The sequence below is a fragment of the Panthera leo genome, chromosome E1, assembly GCF_018350215.1.
Source record: "Panthera leo isolate Ple1 chromosome E1, P.leo_Ple1_pat1.1, whole genome shotgun sequence".
NCBI classification, from domain to species: domain Eukaryota; kingdom Metazoa; phylum Chordata; class Mammalia; order Carnivora; family Felidae; genus Panthera; species Panthera leo.
In genome coordinates this window covers 60,978,037-60,990,187 of record NC_056692.1, presented here as the reverse complement: position 1 = coordinate 60,990,187, position 12,151 = coordinate 60,978,037, and the positions used below count along the sequence as shown (strand labels likewise).

Sequence of the window (12,151 nt, the reverse complement as noted above, 5' to 3'; positions counted from 1 at the left end):
GGCCTTCTTCACAAGGCGCTCTGCCTCTTACCCCTACTGCCCCTCAGGCCCCCAGCCACCCCGGACCTTGCAGCTCACACGGCCAGCCCCTGCGGATGCTGTCTCTGGAGCCTCCCTCTCAGGCCCCACCAGCCACAGCCCTCCTCCCCCCAGCCGAGGCCACTGGCATCATCCGTGTGCTGCGAGGGCATCAGCACGGGCCAGATCCACCGTCCGACTCTGCACAGCTCCTGAGCGTCCGGCTGCCACGGTGTCCCCATCTGTCAGAGGAGGCCCTTACCTAGAGGCCTGTGACAAGTCAGATGCAAGGATGTGCACGAAAGGCCATCGCTGCTGCCCTTCCTCCTGGAAGGCGGGCACCAGCGCGTGGTGCTGAGGTCAGTACACACGGCCAGCCTGGCGGGTGGCCCTGGATCGGCACACAGCCTGGAGCACAAAAGGTGCCTGAGTCAAGGCACAGACTGCATGTGGGGGCGGCAGCCTGAGGCGGACTCCTGAGCGCAGACAGCTAGAGCTTCACAGGCAGAGCCCGAAACCTGAACACCAGCTCGAGCACTGATAACCGTGGCCCTGAGCAGCTGGTTAACTCTCTGGACCGGTTTCCAACCGAGAACGAGGACAGTGGCAGGCGGCCCACCTTCTGACGTTCATGCAATCCTCTCCTCTGGGTACAGCCCAGACCCAGTGACTCCTGCTGGGAGAGCGCAGCGGTGAGGAGACGTCCTTCCCAAGGCGGCTCAGGGAGACTGTGGCTTCCGTCTTGCCGCCCCCCTCTCGCTGACAGAAGCTGGCCACTGCACTGTGCACTGCCTGGCGCCAAGAGCTCTGGAAGGTCGCCAGCAGATAGCCCACGAGGAACAGAGTCTTACCGGCAACGCTAGGAGCCTGCCTGGCTGCAGGGCCCCCGCCAAGTCAAGCCTGGAGATGGCAGCGGGCCTGGCCAACACCTTCGTGAAGCCTCAGACAGACTCTGACCACAGGACCCTGCTAAGTTACACCCAGATTCCCAATCCACAGAAATGGTGACGATAAAGATGCATCATCGCAGGGCGACTGGAGGGCTCAGTTGGTTGAGCATCCAACTCTTGATTTCGGCTCAGGTCATGAACGCAGGGTCATGGGATCCAGCCCCGCACTGGACTCTGTGCTTGGCGTGGAGCCTGCTTAAGATTCTCTCTCTCTCCTTCTCTCTGCCCCTCATCTACTCGCTTGCTCTCTAAGTTTTTTTTTAAAAAATACATTTTAAGCTACTAAACTTTGGAGTATTCTTTCACATAACTGATGTTGTCATTTATAATAAGAGACATATATTTGATCTTTGACCATTTTTGGATGAAGGTGTCTTCTGTTATGTCAATGAAGTGACTTCTAGAAAGCCCCTAGGTCACCTAAGGATGGGGACTGCTAACTGAGGGAACCAACCACGCGACTGGAGGGTTGGAACTCTCAGTCCCACCACCACAAGGAAGGAGGGGAGCCAAAGGCTGAGTCAATCACCCATGGCCAATGATTTAATCAATTGTGCCTCTGTGACAAAGGCTCCATAAAAACCCAAAAGGATGGGGTTTGGAGAGCTTCTGGATTGGTGAGCACATGGAGACCCAGGGAGGGTGGCTGTGCCCCAACACCTCACCCTCTGCACCTCTTCCATCTGGCTGTTCCTGAGTTATATCCTTTTATAATAAACTGGTGAGCGGTAAACAAAACGTTTCTCTGAGCTCTGTGAGCTGCTCTGGCACATTGATCAAGCCTGAGAAGGGAGATGTGGGTCAGTTGAGTCACAGGTGACAACCTGGACCCACTACTGGCATCTGAAGTAATGAAGGAAGTGGGGAGGGGGGCAGACTTTGTAGGACTGACCTCTTAACCTGAGGGATCAGACAAGATTTCCAGGTGGACAGGGTCAGAATGGAGTTTAACTGCGGGACACCCAGCTGGAGTCCAAGAACAGACTAGTGTGGGGAAAAAAAACACCTCAGAGTTGGGGGTCAGAACCAGAGGAGCGGCAGGTAGCTAATCCAGGGAGAGTAGCCAGCAGCCACCACAGAACACGCTCACGGTGACAGATCACACACAGTGGCTGCTGTCCTTGTCCCTGTTCTCCTCAAATGAGTACACATGCCGATTACTCGGTAGGAAAAGTACTCACCTTAACCCTCAGTAACCAGAAACTCTAAAGATGACAGACGCGTCAGGTGCCAATCGGACCTACCCTTCCGCCACAAACAACTACAAAACCTGGACAAAAGTCAGCCACTGGCACCCACGAGAAGTCAACCAAGTACAGGCTACAATTGTGCACAGCAAGCAGGTGCCCAGGTGCACCCCACCTTCACACCCCTGCTTCGTCCCCAGCAGTACTTCTTTGTTTTCTGAGAGAGAGAGAGAGAGAGAGAGAGAGCGAGCACACACATGCACAAGCAGGGGAGAGGGACAGAGGAAGAGACAGAGGATCTAAGCGGGCTCCACACTCAGTTCAGAGCCCAACATGGGGCTCAACCCCTTGACCCTGGTTTCATGACCTGAACCAAAATCAAAAGTCAAATAATGCTCAACAGACTGAGCCACCCAGATGCCCCCATCCCAAAAGTACTTTTTTTTTTCCAACGTTTCTTTATTTTTAAGAGAAGGAGACAGAGTGAGTGGGGGAGGGGCAGAGAGAGAGAGGGAGACACAGAATCTGAAAGCAGGCTCCAGGCTCTGAGCTGTCAGCACAGAGCCTGACAAGAGGCTCGAATTCCTAAACCATGAGATCATGACCTGAGCTGAAGTTGGACGCTGCACTGACTGAGTCACCCAGGCACCCCCAAAGGTACTTTCTAAACCCCAGCACAAGAAAGGAGGGTCCAAGCAGAGAGCAGCAGTTTTGCTGGGTTGAATAAAAAATATTCATGACTACAGAGATGGCTAGTATTTGGGGACAGATGTTGGAGAAAAAGTAGCTACTGAGAAGGAAGACACAATTCTGCACAGAAGTCTCCTTGGATCCCTGGACAACCTCTAAGATGTGCAAGAGCACAGCAAGACCCAGAAGCACCACCTGAGAACAGTCGGGAGGCTGAGAGCCGAGCGGAGTTCGGAGGTCATATAATGCTGGGGAGTCACTGAGATGTGGGCCCAGCAAGGGGGACCAAACAGCCGCGCACTGGAAGTGAGGAGCACACTGTAGGAGCAAGAGCTATGCTCCAGGGAGAAGGAACGGAAAAAAGTCCAACCTAACAAGGACTCAGGAGGAGGGTGCAGGACCAGTGAGTTACCAGCCTGCCAACAGGCTTGCTCCTCATCAAGGGAAGACAGCCAACAGCAGAAGTGTACTGAAGGTTAAAAAAAAAAAAAAAAAAATGAAATGAAAAAAAAAAAAAAGTACAGGGGTGACCGGGTGGCTCAGTCAATTGAGCATCTGACTTCGGCTCGGGTCATGATCTCACGGCTCATGAGTTCGAGCCCTGCGTCGGGCTCTGTGCTGACAGCTCGGAGCCCGGAACCTGCTTCGGATTCTGTGTCTCCCTCTCTCTCTGCCCCTCCCCTGCTCATGCTCTGTCTCTTTCTCTCTCTCTCTCAAAAATAAATAAACGTTTAAAAAATTTGTTTTGGTGCGCCTGGGTGGCTCAGTCTTTGGGCGTCCGACTTTGGCTCAGGTCATGATCTCACAGCCCGTGAGTTCGAGCCCCACGTCAGGTTCTGTGCTGACCACTCAGAGCCTGGAGCCTGTTTCAGATTCTGTGTCTCCCTCGCTCTCTGACCCTCCCCCGTTCATGCTCTGTCTCTCTCTGCCTCAAAAATAAATAAACGTTAAAAAAATTTTTTTTTTAATAAATAAAATAAAAAATAAAAATAAATAAAAAATTTGTTTTCAGAAATAAATAAATAAGGGGCACCTGGGTGGGTCAGTCGGCTAGGTGCAGGCTTCAGCTCAGGTCATGATCTCATGGTTAGTGAATTCAAGCCCCACATTAGGCTCTGTGCTGTCAGGACAGAGCCTGCTGTGGATTCTGGGTTTCCCTTTCTCTCTGCTCCTCTCCCACTTGCACTCCCTCTTTGTCTCTCTTAAAAAATAAATCAATAAATTTGTCGTACCTGTGATGGTCAATTTTATGTGTCAACTCAAGTGGGATACAGAGTTCCCAGCTACTCGGTCAACCATTATTCTGTGTATGCCTGTGACAGTGTGTCTGGATGAGAGTTCACATTTAAACCAGTAAACTGAATAAAACAGACTGCCCTCCCCAGCGTGGGTGGGCCTCACCAAATCAGTTGAAGACCCGAACAGAGCAAAGAGGCCGACCCTCCCCTTAGTCAAAAGGAATTCTTCCTGTCTTTAGACTCAAATGCCATCAGCTCTCCTGGGCCTCCAGCTTTCTGACTCACCCTACAGATCTTGGGACTTCAGCCTCCACAATCACATGAGCCCATTCTTTACAAGTCTATGTGTATGCACACACATACCCTCTCACCCTGTTGGTTCTCTCTCCCTGGAAAACCCTAACGTATTACTGAATGTTTTCTCTACAGTTTCAGAAACTAACCACCAACATTTAGACTCACAAACAACTTCTCACAGAACAAGCTCTATGACCCAAAAGTTAATTTCAGTAAAACATCACTAAGACATACCACAGTTCTCTGGAATTTACTGTAATCTGAGACAAAGGCTGAGCTGAACCTTGCCAAGCAATTCTTCCCAAACCAGTCATATCAATACTTGAAATAAACTGAACACTGTTAGCTCTCTCCAGCCACCGTGGAGTCGCACAGAGGCTCACGTGCACTGGAGACCCCACTCCACCTGTCCCCCACCACCCCGGCCAAGGAAGGCACTGCTGCCAGCCTCCCAGGAGGCTGCGTGACGGGCCCAACAGGTGGACTCATGAAGCCGCCCACCCTGAGCCACACACCTTTGCATGCCTGCATCAGCCGTGAGAGCCTGGGAACGTGGAGTTGGTGGGAGCTCTGTGTGCGGAACACCCAGTCAACCTAATCAGGGCTGACGACCAGAGACGAGGGGAAGGGGTTGGCCTCTGCGAACCCGACAGTGGGGACGGCCCGGATGCAGCGGGCTGCAGCTGCATGGCGGTGGAGGCCTGCAGCCGAGCCTCAGGCAAGGAGGTCACTGACCAATACTTCAAATGCAAAAAACGAACAAAGAGAAAACTTGCTTCTTGTTACTCAAAAACAAAACGAAACAAGGGAACTGAAGACCGTGAAGCACACAGTATGGGGAACACAGAAGGGCCTCCTTCCACGGGAGGCACTGTCACAAGCCATCTGTCCACTGAAGCAGGCCACCTCAGACTGTGAAGTTCCCACCCCCAGGCAGAGGCAGTGTGGTTTTCTGAACCGGCCCTGAGAGAGAGCCTGCTCTCTGTGAAAGAACCTTGTGTTCAGTCTTATCGTTACTGGAGCTTTCCCGACAGTGAGCCCAAACCGGTAGTCATCTTGCACCTGAACGTCACATGAAATGCAGCAGCAAACTTTTCTTGTCACCACTCCACCTTCAGTTATTCTAACCACGAGATGTAGGGACAGAAAAAAAGAAAAGGAGATGTAGGGACAGGAAAAAAAAGGGAAAAACTTTTCTTTTCAAAATCAGCAACACTGTTGTGATGGAAGCAATGAAACGAAAGCAGAAGGGACGCAGTCTTCCTTCCCCGGCCGCCCAAACCCAGGCAGTCACCACACGAGCCTCACCCACAGGCGCTCAGGCCGCTCGGGCCGCTCGGGCTTGGCCTACCAACCTCCACTCTGCCACCCGGGGCTTCAGGAAGGTCAGTCCCAGCCGCTGGACGAGCTTCACTCCAAGTTTCCGGAGCAGGGTCTGGTTGCTGCAGGGGAGCCTGCAACCCGCCAGGCGCTCGAGAACCGTTGCGGCTGCGAACAACAGCACATGTGGCTCAGTTTGGTGGGAAGGGTTCCCCACGGTCTCCCAAACACACTCTGTGTTTGGCATCCACGACGTGAAAACCACAGGTGATCCTCAGGTTCCCCCAGGTTCAGTGTGATGGCCTGGGCTGGACCACACCAGAGTTCCATGAAGAACCCCGACCTGATCGCACGTCATTTATCGAGTGTAGCTCAAGTCAACGCTGCTCAACTTTCTGGCTGTGAGCAGTAGCGTGTAGGCTGGCAGAAGAGGATCCCCAGAGAGAGGGGAGACCACGCCGAGCAAACAAGAGCTTATGCAAAACGTGGCGGGCGAAAGAACACGCCATGGATTACAGGAGACGTGCAGGCATGACGGGCCTGATGGGGCAGGGTCCCTACAAACAGGGAAATGGGTGGTCAGGCCCCTACGCTGCCAAGGCTGTTGGGGGGAATGAGGTGGGCGCCGGTGGGGGGTGGGGGGGGGGGGGGGGGTGGAGCAAGGGCCAGGAGAGCACACAAGATGGCATTTCGTGTGAGAAACAAGGAGGGCAGGGTTTCAGGACAAGTTGTTACAGCATCTGAAAAATTTCCCCAAAGACCCAAATGACGTGCAGTGACTGACCTGGGCATGAATGACGGTAACACAGAGCAAACCCCGGGTCTGTGTGTACAAGTCTGCTGAGGAGGGTGTGTGAAGACATTGGGCAACTACTGCTCATTTTTTCAGATTTGACAGTAACATCAAGGGATGTTTCAAAAATGTCCTATCTTTGGGGGATACACACTGAAACAGGTAAAATAGCAGGGGTCTGGATGGGCTGAGGAGGAGCACGGGAAACAAGGTACCCATGAATTAAAACTGTGAAGCCTTGGGGCGCCTGGGTGGCTCAGTCGGTTGAGCATCCGACTTCGGCTCAGGTCACGATCTCGCGGTCCGTGAGTTCGAGCCCCGCGTCGGGCTCTGTGCTGACAGCTCAGAGCCTGGAGCCTGTTTCAGATTCTGTGTCTCCCTCTCTCTCTGACCCTCCCCCGTTCATGCTCTGTCTCTCTCTGTCTCAAAAATAAATAAACGTTAAAAAAAAAAAAATTTTTTTTTTAAAAAAACTGTGAAGCCTGTGATAGAATGTGGGGGTCGTTACACACTCTCTCTCCCTTCACGCATGTATGAAATTTTCCATACTGAAGATGTTTTTAAAAAATAGGCGTTACTATTCAAAAGTTGTTCACACATCTTCTAAAACCTATAACTCCAAGAAATTTCTCTTGGTCCAAGTAGTAAACCTCTCTGCAGCAAGAATCAGAGAACTTATTATCATAAATTGAGGTTGTCTAAAATTAACAGAAGGGGGCAAAGGGTCAGAGACTGTGACCGTGGCTACAGGGAGAATTCAGCTGTGACCTCAGGCTGTCTCCACATCACCAAGTCTCCCAGAATCAACACCTGGCAGACGGGGCATCAAGAACCCAGATCTCCCACACCAGGCCTAAAAAATCCAATTAAAGCACACATGCACACCTAAAACAAAAAGCCAAAGAACTATGACAGCGTCCAAATACAGCAAGTTACAGACTTTGTAACTATGAATACAGTTTGAAAGAGACACACTTGATCACATACAGAGACTCACATCACAAACACACCTTGTTACAAGTGAACCTTACCATAGGGTAAACAATCCTCACGTTTTCCATGCTTAAATATTTGCGCCTAAAAAAAAAAAAAAAATTATATTAAATGTTGCAAATACAAATTTAGAACATAAATTTTCAGAATAGTTCACTGCATCTTCCATAGTTTTATTTTAAACATCACAAAAGAACAGAACAGTCTCTGTCATGAAAAGGGGTGACGGGAGGCGGGAGAGGCAATCTTCTGAAAGGACATTGCCAAGGAGTGAAACAACGAGAAGGCCTTTCATTTAGGGAGGGCAAGGTGTCACCTCTGACATGTGCCCCAGCTGCCATTAAGGGCATGAGCCTTAACAGGAGAGTGGAGAATCTCACTGGGTATTTTTCTAATTAACTTGTGTATACGAAAAGACATCCGAGGGTAGAAGTTACGGGCCCAAGCAGCCCTCACGAAGGTGAGGAGCCCACACGCTCACTCCTAGAGTGTCTGTCATTCTCAGTCAGCAAGTGAGACAGGTTCCCCATGCTTCTCACATACGTGAGAAGCCTCGTCCTGGGGGGCCCTGGCATGGTGTCCCCCATCCCATCTCCCATAACCAGGGACCACCTCCAAGTGCACAGGCCTCACAACCTCCAGAATGCTCAACCTAGAATTTTACCCTCCACTTTCGGGTCTGAAAGAAAAATGGTAATTCATACAGGCATCCAAGCCCCTTAAACAAAGAATCCTACACTGAGCACGTCTAAGAATTTCTTAGGGTTTCTTCTCCTTCAGAAACAGTATTTAACCAGCAAAACGAGAACTGCTATGTGGACCCAGGAACACTAGACTCCCCGGCCCCCCAACACTAGGTCCTGACATCAAGGAAGTGCTCAGCCCTTCGAGTGCCCCCACTGTGTGGGCTTCCAGCTGAGCACTGCGCCCACCCCGTCAGCACCAAGGGACAGACAAGGTACCCCGTGCCCGGCCTGTCAGAACCCACAGAATCCACACACACAACAGCGGCTGCAGTTTTAAGCCACAGGCTTTGGGGTGGGCTGTTACACGACAGAAAACAAACTCCCTGCTCAGGAAGTTCACCCTGTAGGCAAGGGTGCTCCTGTCTAACCTGGACGGCAGATGCCACACTGGAGGTGGGACGGGGACACACGGCAGGACCATGAAGAGGACCCGTCTGTGCAGAGGGTCTGCTGGGATGCACGGTAAGCAGCCCGGAGCACAGCTGACACACTCAGCAGTTGGTTAAAGTGTCCTTTGGGCTCACCAACTAAACTAATAAGAATTTAAAATATTATGAAATACCAAAAGTATCTCCCATCATTCTTTATTTGCCAAATTCCTTACTCAGTCTCAACGAGAGAACAGAATAAAAGTGGTGACAAGTTCCCAGGAGTGCCGGCACGCGGCCCCACACAGAAGGGGATCGGCACCGAGGCAGGCCACGGCCACTGTCTGGACGAGGAGGAAGCCACGCCCCAGCTGTCATGGGTGCAAGGAGCTCTATTCCTCTGCTCTTCCCAGCCCTGAACCCCACAGGATAACGCGAGCAGTCTGGACATATGAACGGTCATGGAGTCCCGACTCCCTCACGAACAGACTCGAGGGCAGAGGGGTGGAAAGGGAGCACCAGAAAAAAATCTACAAAGGGCTTTGTTTTTGTTCATTGGCCTGTTTTACACATAAAAATGGGGCATCTTCACCACCATTCACTCGGGGGGCGTGCAGCCACGCAAGACACAGGAGACAGTGAGGCTCCACGACGGGAGGGAGCGGCCACGGGAGAACACTCTCGTCCGGAGGGGCTTGAGCACTCGCCAGCCAGGCCACCAAGCAGGAGGTGCGCTCCTGTGCTCATGGAGGCAGGAAACAGGAGCCAGGTGAAAACCCCCGGTGAGAGCACATACTTTGCATTCAAGATTGGAGAGAAGGCAGCCTTGCAGCCCAGGAACAATGACCATCAGGTCTGTTTCTGTTGTTCTAGAAACCACCACAGCGGCAAGGTGCAAACAAAAGGAGTCTCTCAGTAATCTTCTAAACTACCACACCTTTCGATTGCTACCCACCCAGGCCTGCTTTTCCCCAGCTTGCAAACCAGCTTCCCCCCCGCGGGGCATGTTCTCCAAGCCTGTGAATCACAGGCTGTCAGCTGCTTGGGAGCCAGTCCGCCCTGCTGCTAAGCAGGACACACTGGTCTAGGGCTCCCTGCAGCCACCACCGAGTCAAGGCCAAGAAAAGCAGCTCCACCCAGGACCCGGGAGGAAAGTCCCCCACACCACACCGGCTCAGGGGTGCCGCTTACAAGCACCTGGGAGTTCTCCTGTGCACGAGTGGGCGCACTCTCAACAAGCCCGGCACCTGCTGGGAACCTCTATGTGGGGTCCTGTCCCCAGTCCCCCAGAAGGCGTGACAACATAGACACACCAAAAAGCAGTCAGGCCAGAACTCAGGCAGGAGGGGCCCATCCCTCTGTGAGCGCCTGACTCTTGTCCCAGTGCTACGGAGAAGCACCGTGCCCCCTCACAGCTGTCCTGCCTCACACAACTGGGACAAAATGTAAACACGATCAAAACTGGCACAACCAGTTCCAGGAGGGTCACCGGACAGAGCTTAGCCCACGATCCTCACTTGTGCCACAGCAAGCCCACCCAGGGCCACATCTTTCATGGACGGCGGCCACGTCAAAATGGCTCCATATCTTTAGTTAACAGCCACAGGCCCTTCGTAGAGGAACCCTAACACACGCAGTAGTTTGGAGGAAAATACCCTCGTACCACCACCAACTAGAGCCCCCTGCACCTGCTGGCTTACAACAGTACAAGCGAGTGGCACTGGAAGGAGGCCTGCCACCTCGCCCAAAATTAACAGCAAGCTGATGGAACCGGTCGGAGGAGCACTACGAAACACAAAAGCAGAGTGTCCCGAGGGCAGTGCCCACCCGGGCCGACCTCCACGAGCAGGCCCTGGCCAGGGGGAGGCCCACCGGGCAAAGGGGACAAGCCAGCCAGACCAGAGGCACCTCCAGCCTCCGGAAGATGCATGACATCTCTCTCTTAAGTGTGACCACCCCTTGGACCTCCCCTGTGCCCACCTCACAGGAGCCTCGTCAGACTTCATAACCTGAACTGCCACGCAAAGGCCTTCAAGCGCCCTTAACAGAAGTTCAAACACAAAAGCTGAAAGCTCTGAACGCTGTCCATTAAGGGGCTGGAATCCACCCGTAACAGCAGCAGACACCATCCTGCAGCCTCACGAGGCAAGAGACCCACAAGAGGCTCTTAGAGACAGGCCCAGAATCAGGACTCCAGTCCCTCCCAAGCAGGTCTTTGTTATTCCCACTGGCTTCAACAGCTGATAATTTTAGATAAAAATAACTGGTCCTCAATTGACAAGTACCAAGAATACTGATCACACGTCGCCTAACCTGCCTAAGGCAGGACGTATAAACCATGCCAAAGACACAGCTGTCTCAGAGAACTTAGAAACCGGTGGGGCCGGAGCAGTGTGGCCACAGGCTCAGAAGAGGAGCGATGTCCCCAGTCGTGCTGGCATCCAGGCAGGGAGGGGGCCTGGGTCTCTTGCGCTCCAGCCCCGAGCCCAGCAGGAGGAGAGGGCTCCCCGGCCAGGAGGCCCACAGGAGACCCCCACCCCTCCAAGGGGAAGTGAGGAGAGGAGTTCCAAAGAGGAGGATGAAAAGCACAACTAGACGGGCTTCGACAGGGCCAGAGACTTGAGCAACAACGCCCCTGGCAGAAACTACTAAGAAGAGCCTCTGCGTTTCTGGCCCGCACCTCCATGCTCCGCCCCTCTCCTGACCCAGGGTACCCCTGAGGAGGCGCCAGCCCAGAGCCCAAAACCCTGGGGGAACCCACACAACCAGCCTCCTCCTCCTGACTCTACCCAGTGCCCGGCCCTCTGACTGGAGAGACCTGGAGGACAGACCTCCACAGGCTGTCTACTCTCTGGCTTTGGCTCCCCCACCGCAAACCTGGGCCCTTTCGCCACTGGTTCTCCCGAATGGCACCACTGAAGGTTGTGGAGACAAAGCACAGCTATGGCCAAGGACCCGGGAACCGGTGCCTCCACAGACCGGGCCAGCTCCCGTCTAGAGAGCGCACAGGAGCAGAGAGCCGCACGCCAGGCCAAGGACGGACCGTTGGCACAGGACGGAGGATGGGCCACGGAAGGGGCAGCCAGTACACCTGGCAAGCACTGTGCCAGGAAGGCAGGGCCAGGTCAGGGACACTTCTAAGCGCCTCAGCCACATGGCCAGATGAGACTAGACCCAGGCCTGCCCTCGAATTCTTGTTCATTGCTGGGCCTCATGACACAGGCTGGCAGGAAGAAGGAAAAGAGACAGAATAACAGGCACGATCTCGGACTCATGGCTTCTGAAGCACAGCAGGTGCACAGAACTAGGGCTCTGGGACCATGGAAAGGAAGGTCAAGGGTAAATCAGGGAGCAACACCAGCCATCCACAGACGGCAAGGACACAGAATGAGGAACACCTGCTTAGAAGGAAGGGTGAGGGTGGCCAAGTCCCATTCACCTGAGAACCCAACCACCACAGCAGTGGTAGCTGTGAGGCCCTCGGACAGCCTGCACTGGAGGCCACAGGCCAGGCTGGACAGAGGGCACTGGCCAGGAGACCTGCAGCTCTC

The 12,151-nt window shown here is 53.4% G+C and overlaps 1 protein-coding gene across 1 annotated transcript in view; it reads right to left on the bottom strand.

Annotated features, from left to right (window-relative positions):
• Positions 1 to 12,151, bottom strand: part of TBCD (tubulin folding cofactor D) — a 159,110-nt gene that overhangs the window by 122,644 nt on the left and 24,315 nt on the right. Inside the window, 2 exon segments of the mRNA XM_042916798.1 lie at positions 5,736 to 5,868; positions 7,525 to 7,570. Of these exon segments, the coding sequence (XP_042772732.1) occupies positions 5,736 to 5,868; positions 7,525 to 7,570 (179 nt within the window).